Consider the following 24,798-nt stretch of genomic DNA (forward strand, 5'->3'; position numbering starts at 1 on the left):
AGAGAACAGCACACAGTCATCTGGTGGACTATTTAGCAGTTTGCACAGCACAGCACACAGTGATCTGGTCGAGTATTTAGCAGTTTGCACAGCACAGCACACAGTGATCTGGTCGAGTATTTAGCAGTTTGCACAGCACACAGTGATCTGGTCAAGTATTTAGCAGTTTGTGCAGCACACATAGATCTGGTCGAGTATTTAGCAGTTTGCACAGAACAGCACACATAGATCTGGTCGAGTATTTAGCAGTTTGCACAGCACAGCACAGCACAGCACACAGTGATCTGGTCGAGTATTTAGCAGTTTGCACAGCACAACACATCTGGTCGAGTATGATCTGGTCGAGTATTTAGCAGTTTGCACAGCACAACACAGTGATCTGGTCGAGTATTTAGCAGTTTGCACAGCACAACACAGTGATCACAGTTTTGCACAGCAGCACACAGTGATCTGGTCGAGTATTTAGCAGTTTGCACAGCACAGCACAGCACAGCACACAGTGATCTGGTCGAGTATTTAGCAGTTTGCACACAACACAGCACACAGTGATCTGGTCGAGTATTTAGCAGTTTGCACAGCACAACACAGTGATCTGGTCGAGTATTTAGCAGTTTGCACAGCACAACACAGTGATCTGGTCGAGTATTTAGCAGTTTGCACAGCACAGCACAGCACACAGTGATCTGGTCGAGTATTTAGCAGTTTGCACAGAACAGCACACAGTGATCTGGTCGAGTATTTAGCAGTTTGCACAGCACAGCACAGCACAGCACAGCACAGCACAGCACACAGTGATCTGGTCGAGTATTTAGCAGTTTGCACAGAACAGCACACAGTGATCTGGTCGAGTATTTAGCAGTTTGCACAGCACAGCACAGCACACAGTGATCTGGTCGAGTATTTAGCAGTTTGCACAGCACAGCACAGCACACAGTGATCTGGTCAAATATTTAACAGTTTGCACAACACAGCATAGCACAGCACACAGTGATGTGGTCGAGTATTTAGCAGTTTGCAAAGCACAGCACAGCACAGCACACAGTGATCTGGTCGAGTATTTAGCAGTTTGCACAGAACAGCACAGCACACAGTGATCTGGTCGGGTATTTAACAGTTTGCACAGAACAGCACACAGTCATCTGGTCGGGTATTTAGCAGTTTGCACAGCACAGCACCCATTGATGTGGTCGAGTATTTAGCAGTTTGCACAGCACAGCACACAGTGATGTGGTCGAGTATTTAGCAGTTTGCACAGCACAGCACACAGTGATCTGGTCGAGTATTTAGCAGTTTGCACAGCACAGCACACAGTGATCTGGTCGAGTATTTAGCAGTTTGCACAGCACAGCACAGCACAGCACACATTGATCTGGTCGGGTATTTAGCAGTTTGCACAGCACAGCACACAGTGATCTGGTCGGGTATTTAGCAGTTTGCACAGCACAGCACAGCACAGCATAGCACAGCACACAGTGATCTGGTCGGGTATTTAGCAGTTTGCACAGAACAGCACACAGTGATCTGGTCGAGTATTTAGCAGTTTGCACAGAACAGCACAGCACCCATTGATGTGGTCGAGTATTTAGCAGTTTGCACAGCACAGCACAGCACAGCACAGCAGCACAGCACAGCACAGCACAGCACAGCACAGCACAGCACAGCACACAGTGTTCTGGTCGAGATCTGGATATGATCGGTTCCGGGAGTGGCATGCAAACAAATCGGGTCTTTGTCAGAAAGCAAATGTTCAAGCAATGTTCACTTGCAAATTCCGCACAATCAGACTCTCATCATTTCCACTCACTACAGTCTTAAGAACACGTATCCGTATTTTATTTGGGTTTACACTTTCCAAGTAAAGTACAGATACTAGTACTTATGTTGGGTTAAGTTCCATACGGGATTCGAACCCACACTCTCAGAGTCAGGCACACAAACGCCAGCATACAAAGTTAGCCATCTAGACCGATCTAACCAAACAAAACATCACTGGGAAAGTGTAATCCCAAATATAACATGTGTTACATTTGACCACTTTCCAAATGGCAGTGTGTATTCACAGTCTTAAAAAGTTCCGATCTGAAAATTACACTTCGTCTTTCTGGATGTTCGAATCGGGGAAACTGACAAATGGAGAGTTATACGTATGCCTGAGTCTGGTCCGTGAAAGCGTAACGACCATAGTGTTACGAGTTGATTCCTCAGGTGGAACTCAGAAGTTAACCGTGATTCAGTCCGTAAAAGAAGCAGGTTTTAAACCAACAAACAACAACGAAATATGATGAAATTAACAATTGTATTCTGAAATTAAAGACGTTTACAAACCACTACAAAGCTCTCACTATGACAGTACACAAGAAGGCATTTAAAGGTGGTATAATACCATAGCAGTGATGAAAGCAATACAGATCATGACGATAATATTCAACAAGATACGATAATATTCAACAAGATAACATGTGGACTACTATACACACAACCCCATATTGAAGGAAAGAAACTCGTACCGTTGTACAGGTATTGCAGCAATATGTGAGGCGGAACACTACAAATACACCCTCAAGGAACGACGTATCACTGGCTCGTCATATGGTCCGTTTGGCTTAAAAGCGGACCGATGAATTGCAACCTAATTCTAAAAACAATAAACATATAATACTCAATGAAACGCTGATCATATAAAACATCAGACCAACTCTGTGATTTATTTGCAGAATTTATGTCATAAAATAAAAAAGTTGTTTAACAAACTATCATTGAAATTTGTTCACAGTTCACTGTGTGTTACGAGGGAGGAGTTGCAGAGAAAGGGACAGCCAGGTGTTCGAGAAGCACGTGCACAAGTGCCGACAAAGTTATTGATTCATTAGCCTGTGCTGTGCCGTCTCCATCCATTCTCGCACACCTGGCTGTCCCTGTCTTTGCATTCCTCCTTCGTAACAAATCGTGAATTTTAATGATAGTTTGTTAAACAACTTTTTTATCTTTAGGACATAAATTCTGCAAATAAATCAGGTAGTTGGTCTGATGTTTTGATTATGATCAGTGTTTCAATGAGTATTATATGTGTATTATCTTTCGAGTTAGGTTGCAATTCATCGGTCCGCTTTTGAGCCAAACGGACTATAGTACTACGCTTGGTAAGCGACGTTAATTAGAGTTAATGAACTCTATTCACCTGTCATCTGGTTAGGAAAGTGGTCAGGTGAGCGAGTCACGCCGCTTTGAACAGAAAGTTTATCACAAAGTGTGGGATCAGTGTGGTTGGAAAACTAGCCCGCACATTGTGAAATCAAGGCGGGATCATTACTATACAACTCGATGTATTCGTGAAAAATTATATCGGGCTCTGCACAAAAAATAAAGCCGACACCAGGCAACGTGTGTCGGGGTGCAAAAATAACATAGGGTATTCGTTTAAGATGGCTAAAAGAAATTCCTGTTGAATCAGCATGTTCGTGTTTTTTGAAAAGTTGAGTCACACTTAGGATGACTGACTGAGTTTGGTTTTACGCCGCTTTTAGCAATATTCCAGCAACATCACGGCGGGGACACCAGAAATGGGCTTCACACATTGTGCCCATGTGGGGATTCGAACCCGGGTCTTCGGCGTGACGAGTCAACGCTTTAACCATCAGGCTACCCCACCGCCCCCACTTAGGATGAGAAAGCCACAATAACTCGGTGCGCCTAGTGGCTGCAAGAGTTGTATACTCCCCAGGGAGTTGAGATTGATAATGTGATGTGCCGTTGAGATTGACATCCAATGATCGAGGGAAAAAATACCAGCGCCTTGTGCATGCACTAGTGCGTGGATATGTGCGCTATATAAATATCCTATAATAAAAAATAAATAATAATAAAATAAGGCCTTAGTTTTTAAACGTCGTCCACAATTCCACTAGTTAAGACCAGTCACAGTCACGCTGTAAGTGGGTATATGTCGTGTCGAAGCTGGACGTTTCACCGGTCGCCTCCTGCCATGTGACATCGGACGTAAAGCAGACGGCCAGCACACTGAGGTCGGCAGACTTGCAGAAGATTCCGGAATTGATACATGAATTTTTACATTTGGTTGGGTTAGAGAATATATAAGACCCAACGTCGTGAAGAAGAATCACCGAGTCTGGATACGTGGTGAATGTATCCTTAAACTTTGTGCACTCTGAAACAAACAAGAATGATAATATTTGTTCATGTACTGAAACAGATTCATTTGTTTCTAACTGGTTGTGAGCTTAACTTATTATTGCCTAATTTGTTCAGAGCTTAATTTACTATTCTAAATGTTCCAAGGGTAGATGAGCATATGGTAAACGAGTCTGAGCATATCTATTTGTTATTTGATTGAATCTGCATGATTGTAACTATTAGTTAAATAGTTTGGAATGTCCCGAATTAATTGCTAAATTCTGGGACCTTGACGAACAACTTGAGTAGTTATATGTTTAAAGGTTAAATGTTTGCGGAAGTGCTTAAATACTTTGGTAACTTCTTGTATCTGAGTTTAGTAAACAAATTTTGAACTGGTTCTAAGCGTAGCTAACTATTTTCTAAGTGGTCAAATGTTTACCTAACTATTTTTAAATGGTTAAATCTTCATCTTATTATTTTCGATATGGCTAAATGTTAACCTAAATATTTACTGATTTGCTATCTGCTGAGACTAGCACATTTTGAAAGGGTTAACTGCTGAGGTAATAATCAATTAATCGCTGATAAAGAAGAGGCTATATATTACTCACATAAGATCATTAGAAATGTGATGGCTTAATAGATATAAATAATCGCCAATGGAAAGTAATACAAGTGATGTATACAAGCCTAATAGCTCCCACCGTTATGTTGTAGTATAAACATATAAAACCTTATATTCAAAAGAAAGGAACAATGCTTGCTTTGACCATAAAGATACGTTGAAGAACAAAGGTGAATATATCCACTCAGCTGTAATTGTATCAAGTATTTACTTGTTTCATTAGATCATTTAATGTTTAATATACAGCGCCACAGAAAACATGACCATACCAGGTGAGTTCCGTGAAGCATGTCAGTGTATAATTACCTTCTTTGTTAAAGCATTACACTCAGTCAACGGGTTAAGGACATTAGCACGTCAAAGTACGGTAGATACGCACCTTTTAAGGCCCTACAGTACTGTCCAGCTGGCGAATAGCTGTATCCGTGTCTACATGTACACACTCCCGACAGACAGAAGGCTTCCAGCAGAGAGTAGCAGTCACTGTCAGCAGTACAACCCTTGCCGTATCCTGAAATTGACGGATGAAAACAAGATACTAATCAGTCTGTATATTGGGGCTTTGGGTTGAACCGAGAATACATTCGTTGTGACTAACTGCTGATTTTACACGAAATGAATGTGTTTGGGTTGATATGTTTATTCCGAAAGTTGTAATTTAAATGGGTTGCAGGTATACGACCAGTGGAAACTTCGAACTTATGGATACAGTGAGTTGTTGTGCTTCATATAACACATCAACGCCAGAGAAATAATCTCGGATACCCTAAAAAGTATTCCACTGGGAATAAAAGGCAAAATATTGATAAAAGGTAATATATGAATTGACCACTGGAAAATCAGTTACAGGACCAGGGGTTCGCGAAAATGGAAATTACATGATGTTCTGAAGAATGGAAGGAGATTCTACACGTTTACCTTGGAATGTGAGACATTTGTTGACCCTGGGTACCAGGCGGGTTCCGCTGTTACACGCGCATTTACCCGCCACGCATTCGGCGTTAGTCAACGGGGAACAGTCCACGTTTTCTCTGCAGCCAGTGCCAACGGTCACTGTACCCAAATAACATTCATGGTCAGTACAAACGATCCGTCGCTGTATTACATGTTTGCTTTGAGCTACAATTTACGACCGGGTCATCACCTTAACCATGCATGTATTGCGCGACATGGTGGACACACAAGATTATAGAATCCGAAATAAACTGTACAAACATTACGCTATTACATCTTCACTATAATTTACCTGTTGCCTTATTTTTAGCCCTAGTATATAAATATTTTTTAAGAATTATATGCCCAAAAATGACATGTGGTCGTCAGTATTTATAGTACAGTGTTATATTCTGATATATACTAGGCGTCATTAATAAAGGGTCAAATAATATATAGGACATGTAAAGAAAACTTTTTCAGAAATAATAGAACTAAGAGTGTCATTATAATGTTTAATGTGTTGACAAACGTGATGCATCGTGACATACAGACAAAAAGTTCAAACAGCACTAGCAAACATCGGTTGTATAGACCAACCCCCAACTGAAAATGACAAATATGAAGCACTCGGTTATTCAATATCTTGTGTAGGAAATGGTGTTACCAATAGCTTGAGTCTTCATTAATGACGCCGAGTATATATTTGAGTTTCAATTAAAGGGTATCTTCTCAATTAACTTATCGTCTGCAGAAGTGACATTGATCTCGATATGAACACGAACGTACACCTGACAAAATCATTTATATAATACAGGACATGAAAACATATACAACATATCAAACTTGTGTGATGATCTCATTTCTACAGGCCCTTTATGTTGGGACATTAAGGTTCTTTTTGTGACCATATCGCTTACTTTATGTGGGACCGTGCACTTTGGGGTTCAGTTTTAAGGCTTCAATGTTAAGTTCAACGGGTATACTTCACCTGTTTTCCAATCACAGTTCCGCTGATAGTGGTTGTAGGCAGCTCCATGTGAATGCACCGATGTTGGAAACTCAAACCACGTGGTCTGGTGCATATAGCACGTCAAGATTATCAGCGATGACACCTCAAAGTTTTTGCAGGTAATAGTAGTAGAGCCGACACACATGTCCAAACACTGCTGAACAGATGTCGCTGGGCGCCTCTCATCTTCAGAATAAAAACTGAAGATGCCCAAATAAACTGAAAATGTGTCCAGAAATTCGGCACAATCTGAGGAAAAATGAAAATGTTAAATGCATTGATTCATTATTTGTTTCATGTTCGCCATAAACACCCTCCCTTCGATTCAACAAATTACCGTCAGTGTTCTGTCACAGAAACTGGGCCTTGTCAATAATTAACTTAGCATTATCACCGCCAGCATGCACAATTTAAGAGCATCGTAGGGTTAACATGTCCGAAAATCGGCAAATGCAATAGTTCTGTCCAACTGGTAAATCGCACAGCAACCCACAATCATAAATAATTTAAATCTCATTATAATTCTTTATATGACGTTATACCTGCTTTTTGAAAATCCAACCACGCTATATATCTACCCCTTATCCCACCAGGAATACAGATTTAATGAAATTTTAAATTATCTCACTATCCAAGGTGTCACAAGCGTTCGTGACAGGGTTATAGTTATATCCGATGCTGCAGGTACACAGACTGCCATCACACGCCGAGTTGGCCAGACCACCGCAGTCGCCCCCCAAGCCACAGATTGGCTGCGCTGCAACGTTGGAAAAAATAATAATTGAGAGATGCTATGATTCAGAGATGCTATGATTCAGAGATGTTGTGATTCAGAGATGCTGTGATTGAGAGATGCTATGATTCAGAGATGCTGTGATTCAGAGATGCTGTGATTCAGAGATGATGTGATTCAGAGATGCTGTGATTCAGAGATGCTGTAATTCAGAGATGCAATGATTCAGAGATGCTGTGATTCAGAGATTCTGTGATTTAGAGATGCTGTGATTCAGAGATGCTGTGATTCAGAGATGATGTGATTCAGAGATGCTATGATTCAGAGATGCAATTATTCAGAGATGCTATGCTATGTGTTAATCCCCATTCAGCTCGTTATAATGATAACGCTAAAACCTTACTCCTTGAACTTGTTTGAGTGGCATTTTAGAAGTTGAGACGTACAATAACCTCAGCAAGATCCAAAGCAGCTCCTCGCCCATCTCAACAGCCAACATCCCCGCATCAAATTCACCATTGAAACAGAGCAGAACAACCAACTACCTTTCCTCGATGTCCTTGTGTCCCGCACCTCCTGCAACCAACTCCAGACCTCCGTGTACAGAAAACCAACTCATACGGATCAATACATCCACTACAACTCCAACCACCCACCTAAAGTCAAGACCGGCGTCATCTCTACATTGACCAGAAGAGCCAAAACCATCTGCTCAACAAACCTACAGGAAGAAATTGAACACCTGAGGAAAGTCTTTGTGGAACGCAACCACTACCCACCTGAAATAGTCAACAGAACCATCGAAGCAACGCTTTCACCTCCTGCCAAAAGGTCTAAACCAGAATCAGCCCCCATCAAGATATCCATTCCCTACATTGGTAAACCATCACACCAAATCAGCCGACTCCTGAAACAACAGGCAGGAATAGACACTACCTTCTCAGCGTCCTCCAGCCTCAACAACCTCCTCCATGCCAACGGAAGAAAACAACCCACCGTCAACAACAACAACCCGAAATGTGTTATTTACAAAATAGACTGTGATTGTGGACAATGCTACATAGGTGAAACATCCCGACCCATCAACACCCGAGTCAAAGAACATCGCACCTCTGTTGCTAATTCCGACACCAAATCAGCTATCTCAATTGACTGTTTATAGTATTTGTAGAGATCAATGCAGTCTGTACCGTATTGCACAAATATACAAGGTGCTCCTCTTGAGACAACTGGTGTCCGATGGACAACGCTGGTTCCCTGGTTCCTCGTTGTGGAAAGTCTTACCTGATGTTAATGGATATCTGTATCTTTTGTGCGTGATGCCAGGGATCACTGGTCTGCGGCAATTACCCGTCCACTTGCAGTGGTTGTTTGTCTGCTGCATTTGCGGCTGGTCGGGGCTGCATGGCTGTGGTCTGCTGCAGTGGCGGTTGTCGGGGTTGCAGTGATGGCGAAGTTTATCAAGGTTGCAATGGCGAGGATTTATCTAGGTTGCAGTGGCGGTTGTATCCCGGGGTTGCAGTGGCGGTTGGCAAGAGGTTGCAGTGGTTGGCAGAGTTTGTAGTGGCGGTTATCCCGGGGGTTGCAGTGTTGCAGTGGTAGTTGTCAGTGGGCGGTTGTCTGGGTTGTAGTGGCGGTTGTCTGGGTTGCAGTGGCGGTTGTCGGAGTTGCAATGGCGGTTGTCTGGGTTGCAGTGGCGGTTGTCTGGGTTGCAGTGGCGGTTGACGGGGTTGCAGTGGCGGTTGACGGGGTTGTAGTGGCGGTTGTCGGGGTTGCAGTGGCGGTTGTCGGGGTTGCCGTGGCGGTTGTCGGGGTTGCCGTGGCGGCTGTCGGGGTTGCAGCGGTGGTTATCAGGGTTGCTGTCGTGGTTGTCTGTGCTGCAGCGCTCGTTGTCGCTGTTTGTGTCGTATCGACGCCTGTCAACCATAGAAACCCAATCAATGGCATACCTTTCATGTGCATATGTTTAATGTGAAAAATCAATTTGTGCGAACGATATAGCAGAAGGAAACGCGTTACCAATTAATATTTTCAAACAATCAATAGACCGTTCATTTATGTAAAAAACGCGCTTAATCGGTGAAATGCTAAATTAAAGCCACTCTGTTTATGGACTTTGTACCTTCACATTCATCCCCTGTCCGTGAGGTTGAACATTTGCAGGATCCCGCCACACAGGAAGTGTGTCTTGTGAACGTACATTCACTGTCATCGGAACAACTGGAGCCAAATGTCTGGGAAGCTGACAAAAGAAGGACATGATAATTTTGTAAAATACGCAAAATAACTCGAGCGAAACTTTGCAAATGTCCAAGAAAAGTCAACTTTGTCATGTGTTTTCCCCCAAATGTTTCCCCTGAAGATAACCTGACAATATGTTTGGGTGGATTATTGGTCAAAGGGAAACAAGTCCCTGGCGGCCGTGGACGAGTGTTTTTCCACACGCTTTTGAGGAAGTTATATTATGAGGTGGCAATGCGTGTTTAATGTCTATTTGAGACTTGTTGACATCTGGCCAACTCGTGTAAACTACAGGAAAGGAGAGTTTGTATCGTGTAATGGTCGTATCTCAGGGTCGGATCAAGACGGGGATGCGGGGAAATACAAGTTCTAACAGACCTAGTTGAAGATCATATCGGTGTGTTAAACAGCAAACTGACTAACTCCATTGCTAATGACAAAATGAAGCAGATATGGGACAAAATAACGGCCGAGGTCAATAGCCTTTTGATAAGCAATAGAACGTCCAAAGAAATCAAGACAAATTGGAACAATATGTTTCAAAATGCAAAATAGAGTTTGTACATGCTCTCTCTGGACTCTCTCTCTCGGATTTCACCATGTATCTAATGTGGAACCTGTGTGTCCACCACCCAAATACGCGCACTATAGTGACCCTCGTCCTCTTGTGCGCGGAGTTCAAGTTCTCTTGGTCCTCAGAAGTAGTTCGCATGTACGGTTTCACAAGTCAAAACACAACAGTCTCGTTTCCTGCTGACTGGGTTCCGTCCTATTGCGCAACTTAGTACAACAACCAGTCCAGAGACCAATTTATTCAACTGGATACATAAATATTAATCAGGAGTATTTGATACATCTAACCACTTGTATATTGCAATACTACGCTCCTTCTAATCCTTGCAAACACGTCGTGCAGCGTGCTCTGTCGTACAGCGTGCTCTGGCAAAAGGAAATCTGGATATCGTGGAAATCTCAAAACGAGGCCATGCCGCTAGAAAGGTTTGGCGGTCTGGTACGGACTTGATATTATATCGATCACATTGTGCGTTACAAAACTACACTGAATAAGCGGAAAAAACACATAACCGATGTAACCAGTTAGCCAGATGAATTGTGAATCATTTTACGACCTCATCAATCAGGGCAGTCTGTGACGTCTTAGTTTAGGTCATGCTGCCTACACCTCGCCATAAAATATAGAATTACGATGTTATTAAATTTCAAAATTAAAATTAACTTGTAAATACCATTTTCTTATGAAACAAGGAATTGGAATTCAGTGTCTCCTTTTACTTTCACACGAGAAAATTCGGATCGGCTGAAAAGTAGGTCATTGTCTGAATAGGTTAATGATTCGGTTTAAAGAAATGGACGACAAGCATAGCCACTGTCCCCAAGAATAATTCCTGTTTGAAGAGTAGCTTTCTGATTTTGCAAGCTCTGTCCAAGTTGACTCATTTTGAAAACGTGACTGTCATGAGTGCTGCCGGGCCATCTTGCCACTACATTTGTGAACTTTCCTGATAGAAAAGTAACAAATTATGTTTAATACGTATAAATATATTATAATTACTCATTATATACTCTTCACACTATAGAGAATATGAACAGGTGAAAATATATAATCTATTCATTCACACAATGAATACTTTCCCTTGCAAGTTTTACGTTTTATTTCGCATCTGTTTATTTGGCTTAAACGTATTCGAGTCAAGAAAATGAATTAGGATTGGTGGACAAGCTGTCGAGCTTATATTAACATCACTTCCATACAACCTAGGTCATTTAATATTTTATATTTATAAAATATACGTTTATAGAATGAAATCCGTTTATGTTTACATCAGCTGGTTCGTCTGTTGAGGGGTCCTGTATTCTTACGTGGGTTCCATCGATGCAGCCTATTACACCAGGGAATTTAGCAAGACGAAAGAACTCCTTTCTTCGAATACTCTTTTCTTCCATGGTTTGACCATTTAACAAACTGTGGTAGAAGTCGTGCTAGCGCTTGCCTAACTTTTCGCACAACCCTTGACACAGTAGATACCCCCAAACGTGTCGCCAATCACTTGCAAGAAGCTGCCAGTCGCATTGAAGCGTAGTGCTATTAGCACCTGGAATAAATTCAGAGGCTGCTGCTTTTATGCGTTTCATATCTGCATGTAGGTTGAAATTAAAAAACATTATTTGAAGTCTTCAATATATTAAAAAAATAACCTTACAATAGTCTTTACAATAACTATTGATTTCTTGCGTTACTGAAAATCATATTTTAAGGTGAAGGTGTTGACCGTGAAATACATGTTTTCGCTTTCGTATTTTTCAATAAAGATCAATTAATTTCTGGATATATTAATTATATGACAAAGGCAAAGTCGACTGTTAATTTATCTATGCACAAAACTCACTAAATATAAATAATTTGTTACTAACACATAAACTCGAACTTTCAATATTCTAAGTATTTCGTACGCTTTTAAATTTATGTTTAGGACTTTTCACAAGTGTTTCTTCCCTTATCACAGTGGCCTTGACATTGTTGTTGGACAGCGATACGATAATTTTAAGATCGATTGGTGTTTGGGTATGTAATCATTAAATAGACTGGGTAAGACATGACTATTGCTCTACCAAAAGGAATATATGTTATTTGTAATGAGTAATTACCCATTTTTCATTAATAAGTGTAGATTTCGTTCGTCAATAAATGTTTTTTTTATCTTAGTTACTGTGCGTGTGTGACAGTGCGTATTTCATGAATATTGTCTGTTTTAATAGACTAGTCATGGTTAGGCATACCTGTATTCCCACACTCAGTGCTCTAGATCTCGCTGTCATAGGACGTAGACTGTCGACAATCAACCCATAGATGTACTGTATCGCTTCAATACTGAAACGGTACCTCGCTCTGACTTCTTCGTTGCTCCTATTTTCCAAGTGATTAATCCGTTCATGAAAATGTTTCTCTTTTCTCCGATGTCCAAGTTGATGGAACATTATGTCGTCTGCCATGTTGATACAACTAATGACGAGTTAATGATATCCCCAAACCTTCAGTAGCTTAATGATGAATTCGAAGGAATTCCTTTATTAAAGGTTTCATGCAACTGAAGATAATCAATGACTAACTAATTCATAGTTTAATTAACGATTAAACCTTTATTAAAGTTTGATTCAATCGGATCCAGAGCATTGCAAATTACCAAGATGCTCCCAATACTCGTATTTACCTATCGCAGTTGTGGAAAGAGGTCTAATTATTGTGCAGGTTATCAATGATGTCGTGGAGGAACTTTCCATGTAATTAAAGCCGAGCATATAAAATATACATGGAAAGAGAATCTGGGTCAAATATATCCTCATGCAAAGTACATCTACCGATTTTCATAAGAGCCACCAAAATCTTGTTTCCCTAAGCAAACCAGTTTGGCGAGGCGGGATACTCGCTCATTGGACAGATTGGAAAGACGATAGCCATGGAAAGACCTGACGGATAGTTGTTATCTGATAACTTTTGGTTTACTTTATTGTAAATCAATACATGAAAAAACCATAACATATTGTGGCCAGCGACGAACCTAGAAAATACCTATATTGTCTTAGCCTTCGTAACTGAGTAAATTGCATTTTAAAACGTATCAACAAAAATTCATTTTCGTATTTTAATATCGCAGAGGATCTTGAAGTTACCAGTCATAAACCCAATCTCGTAAGCTGACGTCAGAGCTTCCATGATGAATACTTTCTTCACTTCAGAGAGCCCCCGAAAATCAATACATCTTTACTGAGAAGTTACCTTGTAACTTGAATAAGGGAAAGATGATCACGCTTACATTCTCACACGTCAATAAATAATGCAAAGAAATTGGAGGACTGACGATTCTCTTACTTTAGCTGAGAGATTTAACGTGCGCTTCTGGAGATGATGCCTACTTCGTACACGGGTCTGCCAGGATATTTGGTGTGGGTTAAAAAATAGGGGAGGAATCTGACCGAAAGAGAGCAGGCTGAGAAGGTGGATCGTTAAGGTTGCACATGTAATTTTTGGACTTGAGAGTTTGAATTTAGTATTTTGCTAGGGGTGTAAGGAGGAAAAGTACCGGTGGGTGTGGTGGATTTGGATTTGAGACCATATGAGCTTGCACTTTAGGTTGGTGGGGATATTTCTCAGAGTAATTATAATCGACCTAGAGGGCCGGTTTTAATTACATAGTAGACTTATCCGTACTTTTTTACCAAGACGTGCCAACGGACATTTCACCAATATGTCGCACTTTCGTGTAGACGCGTTTTATTACTTCCTGCTGGTTTTTAAGATTTATGACATATCAATAATTGTATACAGATTTATGCGCAGGGGTGACAAACAGCAATAACAAATGGGCATATATACTGCATTGAAGAAGGCCCTGTTTCTGTGGGTTATAGGGACGCTGGTTATCTGAAATTGGATGTGTTAAGCAAGAATGTCACAACACGATATGTATCGCAATTCTAAATTGATGGCAATTTTGCTAAAATATATGAATGAATAAGTCCTTGTTTTAAACGATACAGGGTTAATACATGAATCGATAAAGGCACGTTTTTATCGCGTATCGTTTAAGAATATTATGGATGTATTGGTGAATCGTATTTTAAATATAGACTTAACAAAAATACGTTCTTAATTTATATAATTAACCAAGCTCAATTAGCTTTGTTTCATTAAGACGGATAGCATTAGTGAGCCCATAGTATATTGCTTCCTGGGTACGCTCTCAGTCTGTCTTAATTATTTGATTGTGTTGTTGGTTTACAGACCGCCGTCGCATGGCAGGAATACATGCGCAGGTGCCAGGCAACAAACACTTACCATTTCATGCAAATTGTACGAGTGGCGGGTGCTACAAGCAGGGCAGGACATGTTTACCCAGTTCACCTGGTGGCGCTGATGTCCATGAATATAATTTTCACCATTGCTTTACCGTTGATGTTTAGTTTGAACGTGGACCCAGATAATGACTGAGTGTCATTTATATAACTGACGAAATTCGTGAGATCACATGTCACCTGCGTTTTTTACGATAACTGCAATAACCGCTACAGTTAGTCGATGGCAAAGCCCCATTTATACTGTATTACAGAAGTCAGCTGTACAATAACCCGGAATATATAACGATAACAGGTAAACGTACGTTTACATCAACACGATGTGATGTACTGGGATACTTATGAAAGCGGCATCAAACTCACTCACTCATGGCAGGGTTGAGGCATGTGAAATGATCAAACTCATAGATCCTAAAGGGTACAGTCAATACAGATTTTAAACGACCATCTCGTGCAAAGGGAAACTAGCACATCGGCGTTGATACTGTCAGCAGCTACTTTTCCTAGCAAAGGTAGGTCATGTCAGGGTAACTCCACGTTGTACAGGGGGAAGATTATAGTACTGCACTAATATTAACCCGAACTGTAAACCTGTTTCTGTTCTGTTGTAAGCTAGATGTGGCATTCAAAAAGAGAATGTAATGTAGTTGAAAAGAAATATACGTTCTCTTCAAAAACTGTTTCAGGAAAAGAGCCAGTATAACTATTTCGTAGACAACTTTAACCAGCCTTGCAGGTTTTGATCACGTAAATACTATGTTGATATAGGTTAGTCCCACTCAACAAATACGACTTTCAGTGAATCAACGTATGGTATTAATGACATATGCATCTATTCCCTGTCAACTAAGGTTGGGTCCAAGTCCCTTGATTAGGTAATCTTATCGTTACGTTGAATCATCTCAAAAAGTCCGAAACGAGACCATATAACACCAATTCTAAGGGATCCCAGTCTCCTAGAGAATCACATTCAAGGTAATTTGCCTAATCTACAAATGCTTCAACAATCAAGCTCCTTCCTATCTCTCGGACTTACTCAACCATTATGTCCCTAGCTGTTCTCTACGCTCTGAATGGTCAACGTTGTGAACAATGGCAACTCCTGAGTGGTCAACGTTCATTTACCTTTGCCGCCGCCTCATGTTGGAACTCTCTTCCTGAGATGATCCGTCTCTCAGGAACTCTATCAACTTTTAAAACAAGACTTAAAACCAATCTTTTCAGACAAGCTTTCTTCCCCTGAATTTTCTCTCAACTGTGCGCTTTGAGCACGCATTGAGCATGGAACGAATTTAAAGGGTGAGTTTTCGCTGTCTTGGCTGATCCATGATTTTGGCTTGGAATTGTGGAGGTAGCTGTTTTCGGTGAGTTGTGGCGTATAACTTTTGAAATAATGATCCGATTGTGACCGATATAGCTCATTTTGTAGAGAAATCATCTAGCTTTTGATTCGTAGGCCTCGGCGGGGCTTTACAAATATTTTACGTGGTGAAATCTAACTTTGATTGAGGAGAGGGTGGTTTCGTCGTTACATCTCTTTCCATTTATATAGTAAAAGGGTTGAGTCTATACACCTATATGTCTTTCTAACGCTGTTTCTAAGCGAGACACGCCCCTATGCTGGGCGACAGCGATTAGATGACCCTCTAAATGTTTAAAAGCTTCGAGGTGTCGGCATTCATGGAACTTCAAAACATTTTATAATGACATTTTGTCATTAAAATAGCGATAAAATAGTAGCGATAAGGTGCACGCAATAGCTGCTAAAAAAACTCTATGAAGTGCTTTTCCGGAGAAACAATTTTTTCCTGATTCAATTTTAGGCCAAAATGTCATATATGCTGTGGCATTCCAAAGACATACCATTGGTCTAATGTGCAAATGTGCAAATACCATGGTTCTAATGTGCAAATATGCAAATACCATGGATCTAATGTGCAAATAAAGAAATACCATGGATCTAATGTGCAAATGTGCAAATACCATGGATCTAATGTGCAAATACCATGGATCTAATGTGTAAACGTGGAAATACCATGGATCTAATTTGCAAATGTGCAAATACCATGGATCTAATGTGCAAATATGGAAATACCGTGGATCTAATGTGCAAATGTGCAAATACCATGGATCTAATGTGCAGATGTGTAAATACCATTGGTCTAATGTGCAAATACCGTGGATCTAATGTGCAAATGTGCAAATATCATGGATCTAATGTGCAAATGTGCACAAACAGATTTGTGTTGTTTAGTAAATTTCAAAGATGAAAAACTGACATTACCAATGCCGTTATTTTGTTTCCGATAACAAATACAGTACCATAGTATAGCCGCACTGTGATAATACCTGTATTTCCTTGGTTCACAAGTACTCTGATTAACAAAAGTATGACGTGAGACAATTTCACGCTGTCTGAAAGTATTGACGCTTTTGAAAATCAATAATCAATTATAAACAATACTTAATGAAATGGCAAAACCGTCAGCTAGTGTTTTTAAAAGTCAATAACATGGCATTAACTTAATGAAATCACATATTTCCGATTCATTAACGTTTAACGGTAATGATACAGAGGAAGGTTTCACAAAGCTGATAGAAATATTGATTACCATCATCAACATAACAACTAAATACGAAATAAGAAACAATTACAATTATTAAGAAGGACCACGAAAGAGAAGCAATTCATTTTGTTTTATTGTTTATATTGCATAAGTTCTTTAGTGTTATTAGATCTCGTTTTAGTGGATATTCGTATCTGGGACGACGTCACGAGAAACACGGAATGCAGTTTCTATCATGTGCTTGTGAACAGTAGAATATGCAGTAGGGGTGCTGGGTGCACGGACGGTGACACACAACAGAAAACATTTCTGTGGAACCACATTGAGAGTAAATACTTTAATGTTCAAAAACTTAGTCCAGTCATATCAGACCAGAAAAGCGTAGCTCTGAATTGAATTTATTGAATTCTTTTGGTTTTCATCACAGGAATGAGTGGTGTCATTGAAGAGGAGATTATACTCCAAGGCATGGTGCCATCTCAGAGTAATCAAGATAGCCTTTCTCTGCCTCTGTGTAATTAAAGTCACCATTGACTGATTGCTTTAAATCAAGAATGGACATTGCAGACAAGTGCGGTGGATATAGTATCCTGTTTCTTCCTCTGTGTCATTGCAGTCACCATTGACTGCTTGCTTTAAATTCAAAATAGTAAAAAAAACATTTTATGATAACTGATAATAATTGATAACAACAGGTGTTGGCGAAATGTAAATACCAATTCGAAAATTATACTTACATCGTTCCATATCAAACATGACATAGCCCGGGCTACTAATAGAGTCTGGACCGCTTGCAGAGCTGACCACGTACCCAGTGCAAATAGTAGCAGCCTCATTAAACTGGACGCTAACACACCTTTCGTCCAAGGAGCATATTGCGACACAGTTTATTAGAGAAGTCACTTCGTGAGTCCATTTGGCGTCAAGAGTCAGCAATCTGTCATCGAAGTCTTCGGCCTTATGTACAAGACGTCCATAACTGATGCTCGCATTGATGACTTCAAACCATAAGAAAAAGTATGATATAATCCGGAATAACGTGCCGAGTGATGTGTTCATGGTCATGGGTCAGGAGTCTTCACAGATCATCCTTTAGTGCCTGTGGAACTACGAAACAGATCTTTAATACTCAAATACATAGCTAAATGCAAATACGCTGTATCGAGTGCATTGTCCCCATGTCCATACAGTGCCTTGGAGAGTCAGATAGCCTCATACAGTAGTAATAATCAATAGTGTCACCATTGTATATATTCCCGAATGTATTATCACATGCCATTGAATGTTTCATAGCTAGATGCATAGTTAAGGTTGTATCAAGTTCGCTTTGAATATAAGTCTTTAGATATTTTGTTGGGCTGCTTTGAACAGCATTGTCAATTGAAACATTAGCCATTTTCGTGCTGTGCAAATTAACTTGAAAGGAACCGTGGAGACAGCTAACTAGTCTAATAATTCCACTCTCTAAAGTATGAACTGCAGTAACATTGTAACAAGAGGTCTCTCTGTCTCTTTCTACATATGAAGTTGCAGAAAGGACCAAACAAGAACTATTCAAAGAAGCCGAGCTGGTGTGGTTTTAAATTAGGGGATTAATATCAACTAGTTTGTGTATTGATGCACATGCTAATTCTAATTATTTGAAAACTATTCATTTTATATCAGAGGCTGGCATATAATTATGCGTGTTGCTCTGGTGAGTTTAGGATATTCTAGCGGCACATTTCAATGTGCCCTCACCTAATGTTCTAGGGAGAGGCGCAGTCAGCCATTGTATATTGATAAACAACTAGAAGAATAAGTGTAGTCAGCAACAACAAATTAGGACCAATTCTAATCGGAACAACAATTGTAATCTATCATATATTCATGACACAAATTCTGAAAAATCCATCCATATTTCACAAGTTCATGGAACATAAACAATGGTATAGCTGTGGACCATATTTTTTAGTGCTATGAGCGAAGACTTTATTTACCGATATACCACCACAACTCCATTCGAAAACCAAAACCAAACATGAAATATAGTGCAAGCAACGATGAGGGCTCCTTGGCTTTAGTTCTATCTATTGTATTTGAGGGCTAGAAATCATCGTCCAAAACGGAGCCAGAACACGTTTTTGACAGGCGAGCGGATCTTCCAAATACAGCCGGGGTCGCGGGGTTGATGTACCTTTTAAGAAGTTCTGGAGAAGAAATAGTCCCTCTTTAAAAGGCTGTATCTCAGTTGTTCTTGGGTCTACGGTCAAAACAATTAGTGTTCAGGAATCACCAAGACTTTATCTACCACTTTTGTGCAAAATTTACACAATGGTTACTGGACATCAGTTATGGAAAGTTTGGAATGTCTAGAGCTGATGGTTCGAGCTCAGCACATTTTGGGAGCAAACTACTTAGAAAACTGCTGAAAAACATTGCCAAACATTGAAAACAAAAATAACTGCCAAACGGTACATTTTAGCGACTTGACCTGTCAGGCAAAATTTTTGGGAATTCGATTGTGCATCTGTACAAGAGATTTGGAAGTGTTGGATCAGTTAGTTCTTGAGATATTTGCTGTTAAACTTTGAAATTGTGGGATTAATTTGGAATTATCTCCCCTTTGCTATTGGGCCTAGAGCCTAGAGATTTTTAAGGGGAATATCTTCACCTCGGTGGGCATCTGTGTGATTATTTGTAAGCGATTCGGAGCATTGGTTGAGGAGGTATGTTTGGTACAAAAATCGGCGGAATAATAAATAATAATAATAAACCTTTTTGATAAAGCGAATGAATTTATTTATATCATTGAATTGGTATATTATTGCTTCGTTCTTGATAACGAGCGACAGTTGGAAACTGTCACCACGCACAATTGAAGGGGAAACCCTCTGCTACATGGGGAATACGGTATCGTTGAGACAAACTACTGCATTTGGCCGTAGAAATGCGTTTTCCAACAACGGGCAATGCTATTAGTGTACGGGCTGGTTTGGCACACACTGCAGGGTTGGTCGCTTTTTCTAAACAGTTGGTGTACGGGTTTGTCATAATACTTATCCGAAGATACTTGTCCTATTTTACTGTGAAGTGTGAATTCAAAGACACATTTGTAATATTGCATTAACCAAAAGTTATCTCGGTTACTTTAAAGAGGCTTTCCACAACTTTCCGCACGCTCAGGGGCACAGATATCAGTGTGCTGCCTTGACCATATCTCAAAGTATATAGCCTAACTGAATGAAAGTGTTCAATCCACTAACGGATTTAAATGTTCTGCCGCATGTACTACAAAGCTTCGACACATTTTTGGGACCGTCAAGCTCATGGATATATTCATCCAAGGCATCCACAACCGCTGCACTGCTACAACAGAAAAAAGGAAACACTCACCATTGGAAGAACAATTTTCAATGATCTATCTTTATACTTTCTTAGGACACTTTAAATGTGACAAGACCAGATTCACTGTCACACATCAACGAAAACAACTCTTGTAATGATTTAAAAACAATTCAAAAGTCCTCAAAAATAGCATATGTGTCTTTATTTTAATTGTCATTTGCCAATCCAAAGAATTTTCCGAGAAAAATACTTGTACAAATTTCTTTAACAGGACATCAACAAGTCTATTTACACCAATTATTCTTCCTATTAAATTTCACAACCGGTCCCAATGTTCTCAGTCCCAATTTTGGGGGATCCAGGAAATATAAATCTACTTTATTGAATGACAACACATTCAAGTGCTATGACCAAACCGTATACCGTCAAACGACCAATCCGCCCACTACTAAAAATTGACACGTGACCAATCCGTACACTCAACGGCGAGGGGTGCCTCACAAGACGGACAATTTCAACAATTTAGAGAAAATTTGGTAACTCTGAATATGGCGCACTGATTGGTAAGATATCAAAGAGTATTTCTCAAGCTATAATACACGTTCCTGATAAGGATATTCCTATTTTTTTCGATGAAAATCGTGACAGCCGTGGCGTGATTTGATGACTCTTTGAAAACCGTGTGAACTTTAGCAAACTGAGGACTTAATAGAGCAATTGTCATTAAAACACATATATTTCAACAATTGATCTGCTTAGTTGTCGACGTCTGAATTTATAAAAATGTTAAAAATGAATATTTATTCCCTCTTTTGCCCATTCAAAGGCTTGAAGCGCGACATGGCCGCCATGTTGGATTTTGACCAATCCGTAATATCGGGGACCAACCCCAAACTGCCTGAGCTCAATGGATGGTGTGAATATGTAATGTTACACTGAGAAATTGTAATCCCAAACACATGTAACATTTGACCACTTTCTAAATGGCATTGTGCATTCATCTCATACCTTATTGTACATGGATCATAACGAGGTCCTATCTTGATATTTCATGGTCTTCTTGCATCAAAGAAAAAAGACATGCAGTCGGGGTTCGAATCCCGGTTTGTCCCCAGATTTAGATTTGTCGGCACGATAGCACTTATACAGATGCTACTGTGTTTGACATAAGTTCGTCAAGTCTAAAACATGCATTACTTCGGGTCTTCCTCCTACTCTGTGCTGTGTGATACAACTGAAATGCTGTTCAAACAGGTGTTACAATCACTCACCTGGATTGTCGTCATCATCTGTTAAGATTTTCTGTCCATGAAAATTGTGATCAAGGTACGAACTTTGATTTGATGATTATTTCATATATATGTTTTCATTTTACACCTGTCCCTTCTGCTGACCATCTGTGACCTATTTTGCATAATAAACTCAAAAAGAGCCTCCACCATCATATAAAAGGAAATTCTTGATATATATAAACAAAATTCAGGTAAATCAATGCAAGACAGACACATCGTCCAAACGCAGCGACAGAAATATACAGCACGGTTGTGTATGCCGAATAAAAGAAACGAACAAAAATTCCGTGCCACGTGGACTCACAAAGTACAAGCAATGCATGATATGGACTCCATGTAAGACACTCACACTGATTTCAAAACAAGTGAAATACCACGTCTGACGCCGGAACATTGCTGGCTGGCCCTGGGTCTGATATCGATGGAACCCTCTCATGCCTACATTGCTGGCTGGCCCTGGGTCTGATATCGATGGAACCCTCTCATGCCTACATTGCTGGCTGGCCCTGGGTCTGATATCGATGGAACCCTCTCATGCCTACATTGCTGGCTGGCCCTGGGTCTGATATCGATGGAACCTCTCATGCCTACATTGCTGGCTGGCCCTGGGTCTGATATCGATGGAACCAACTCATGCCCACATTGCTGGAACATGTGGTTGTTCCCAAATACCTGTGTATTTTATGTAATGAGTGTAGCGGTAGAATTTTCTTTAAAATTCACATTTTCTCCGATCTCGTTCAAAGTTGAAATATAGGTTAATCTTAACATATACTAGGCAGCAAAAGAAACGTCAGTTTGGAATTTTCCTTCGCATAAACGTATAACTATAAACTCATTTTACTGTTTTGATTGTATATTTTTGACAACATCTCCAACCTTACCTGAGCAAAGACATTCTTTCCCAAACTCTTAATGGAACCCAGGAAATGGTCTCAAAAACGCAACCTGATCTCGGAGATTGTACGGTGTTCTCCATGTTTTTCATGCAATTCATTCTGCACGTGCTGTTCACAAGGACCAGCCCTATAAAATGCACCCCCAAACCGGGTTGAAACATTCACATTACAACGTCATCAGGATACTGCGACTCACGACAGCTCAGAGGAACCAGGCGCTAGGAAGAATTGAAGCTGGCCACACTGCATAAGCCGTTGCCAATCACTTCCAGGTCAACTATCGGACCATCTACAGCTCTCAGACCCCATTTCGCACGTCACCGGAACAGCATTTTCCAGCATGATAACGCCCGGGCCCATACTGCCAGAGCCACACGGGACTTCCTTCAGCCGAACAGTGTCAACATTATGCAGTGGCCAGCCCTTAGTCCTGATTTAAACCCAATTGAACACCTGTGGGATGAAATTCAGAGGAGACTGAATAATGTCATACCAAGGCCGAACACAGCCGATTTGTTGCGCCAGGCTTTTCTCAGAGTGTGGTTCCAGGTGCCAATGGCCTTCATCAATCGATTGGTGCACTCCATGCATAGACACTGTGCTGCAGTTATTGCCACTCTTGGTGGTCACACTAGATACTGAAGTCAAGAGTCTGAATGGACTGCAAACGTTCACGTAATGTCTTGAAATTGTGCTGAGCTATTCATTGATGTGTCAAACTATTGTACACAGAAAATGATTTTGATTTCTGTAATGATTTGATTACAGTGCTTATCTAATTTTGAATTCGTACTGACGTTTTTGTTCGCTTTTTGCTGCTGAATATATAAAAACAATAAACGATTGCAAAAGTTTAGATTTGTATTTTTAAAAATTATTGTCCAAACAGTGATTCGAACCCCCTGTGGCTGTAACTATCTTAATGTAACCTTACAGTGAAAGCGGGTAGATATCAGACAGACCATGAAGAGGAACACCGAGGTTAACTACGCCCAATAAAGACCTGTACTTACGTACTGTGATGTCATCAGCGAGGAATGCCTCAGGCATATGCCAATTGGCCTGTAGGTTCAGGGCTCAGGGAAGTACGTATTACAGTCCAATTTAGCCCAATGCAATGTATATCACTCTTTATTGTTCAAAGATTATAAAAGCCCACGACATCAAACCATTGTAGACCAGAGAATGCACGTCGACGTCTATTGAAGTCAGGGGGAAAGTAAGAGGAATCCCATCACCAAGATCTCCTTTCAATTTATGGTGTTTTTTAATGTTTGCTATTTTCGTTAATTAGTAGACTCGGTCAGGCATCCTTAGTTCGCCAGGCCACGAAGGTTATTGTAGTTTGTAGAATTTTTGTATTGTGAGTGAGCACACATGTTTTTCATTAATGCTTAATCAGTCTTACAAAAGACTTAACACAAATAGGCATCTATTATACATAACATGTTGATCAGATAGGGGCCTGGTTCCGTCAACAGTCCAATAAATATGATAGGTCAAAGCCAAAGAAAGCAGAAAGGAAAAAGGCACACCTGCATTTTGAATGGATCCTTGATGTTCAATTCACATGGAGGACTATGTTTGCTATTTCCCCAGTGGGAATATTAAGGAAATAAATGATGGGTGAGTTGAGATGAGAACACGTGTCTCTTTTTCAGGTTTGTGGTTTCCTCACCAATGCCAAAACATTAATATGTGATAACTCGTTTTGGCAGATTTTGAGTGCGGCCCATTTATGGTGTCTATTGCACTGATATGACTCGAATATAATTTAGTGCAAATTGATGTCACAATTACATTGTAATATTACGTCGATTAATTATCAAATGCAAAAATATTTGTTTTAACCAAGCTGTCAATGGGTATCTTGAAGCTTCCGCGATTACTCTGAGATTGGCAGCAAGTCTTGGAGTATAATCCTTACTCATTCACGTGATAAAACCCACAGAAATTCAGTAACACCTTCCACGGTCACGCTTTTCTGGTGTCATATGTCTAGGCTTGGAACATTAAACTTTTTACTTCACAAGGTGGTTTCACAGAAATATTCTTTGTTTTGTGTCCCCTTTCGCGCATCCAACACCCCAACACACGATCATACTGTTCACAAGCGTATGATAGAAACTGCTCTCGTGACATCGTTCCAGCTACGAATATTAA

At 40.3% G+C, this 24,798-nt stretch overlaps 2 protein-coding genes across 2 annotated transcripts; both read right to left on the reverse strand.

Moving 5' to 3' along the window:
• Positions 1-3,805: 3,805 nt before the first annotated feature.
• Positions 3,806-8,677, reverse strand: LOC124268108. Its single transcript, XM_046703127.1, has 6 exons — positions 8,628-8,677; positions 7,333-7,461; positions 6,684-6,953; positions 5,678-5,812; positions 5,139-5,270; positions 3,806-4,165 (listed from the first exon to the last, which is right to left on the reverse strand). Exons 3-6 carry the CDS (start codon positions 6,847-6,849, stop codon positions 3,906-3,908), a joined length of 693 nt encoding a protein of 230 aa, XP_046559083.1. The 5' UTR covers positions 6,850-6,953; positions 7,333-7,461; positions 8,628-8,677; the 3' UTR covers positions 3,806-3,905.
• A 365-nt stretch (positions 8,678-9,042) lies between these two features.
• Positions 9,043-18,227, reverse strand: LOC124268099 (integumentary mucin C.1-like). The gene is made up of 3 exons (XM_046703117.1): positions 17,855-18,227; positions 9,560-9,679; positions 9,043-9,353 (listed from the first exon to the last, which is right to left on the reverse strand). Exons 1-3 carry the CDS (start codon positions 18,180-18,182, stop codon positions 9,043-9,045), a joined length of 759 nt encoding a protein of 252 aa, XP_046559073.1. The 5' UTR covers positions 18,183-18,227.
• Positions 18,228-24,798: the final 6,571 nt, after the last annotated feature.

Source organism: Haliotis rubra, unplaced genomic scaffold (assembly GCF_003918875.1).
Source record: "Haliotis rubra isolate DU_JTF1 unplaced genomic scaffold, ASM391887v1 Scf136, whole genome shotgun sequence".
In the NCBI taxonomy this organism is placed as follows: domain Eukaryota; kingdom Metazoa; phylum Mollusca; class Gastropoda; order Lepetellida; family Haliotidae; genus Haliotis; species Haliotis rubra.

Coding starts and splice junctions, on each gene's coding strand:
- LOC124268099 (XM_046703117.1), bottom strand. CDS start 18,182: ATGACCATGAACACATCACTCGGCACGTTATTCCGGATTATATCATAC. Junction 9,680..17,854: donor CATGTTTGATATGGAACGAT/GTAAGTATAATT, acceptor TTCTTTTGTCAG/CTTCCCAGACATTTGGCTCC. Junction 9,354..9,559: donor GACAGGGGATGAATGTGAAG/GTACAAAGTCCA, acceptor TATGGTTGACAG/GCGTCGATACGACACAAACA.
- LOC124268108 (XM_046703127.1), bottom strand. CDS start 6,849: ATGTGTGTCGGCTCTACTACTATTACCTGCAAAAACTTTGAGGTGTCA. Junction 5,813..6,683: donor GAACTGTGATTGGAAAACAG/GTGAAGTATACC, acceptor ATTTGGGTACAG/TGACCGTTGGCACTGGCTGC. Junction 4,166..5,138: donor GTACTGTAGGGCCTTAAAAG/GTGCGTATCTAC, acceptor TGTTTGTTTCAG/AGTGCACAAAGTTTAAGGAT.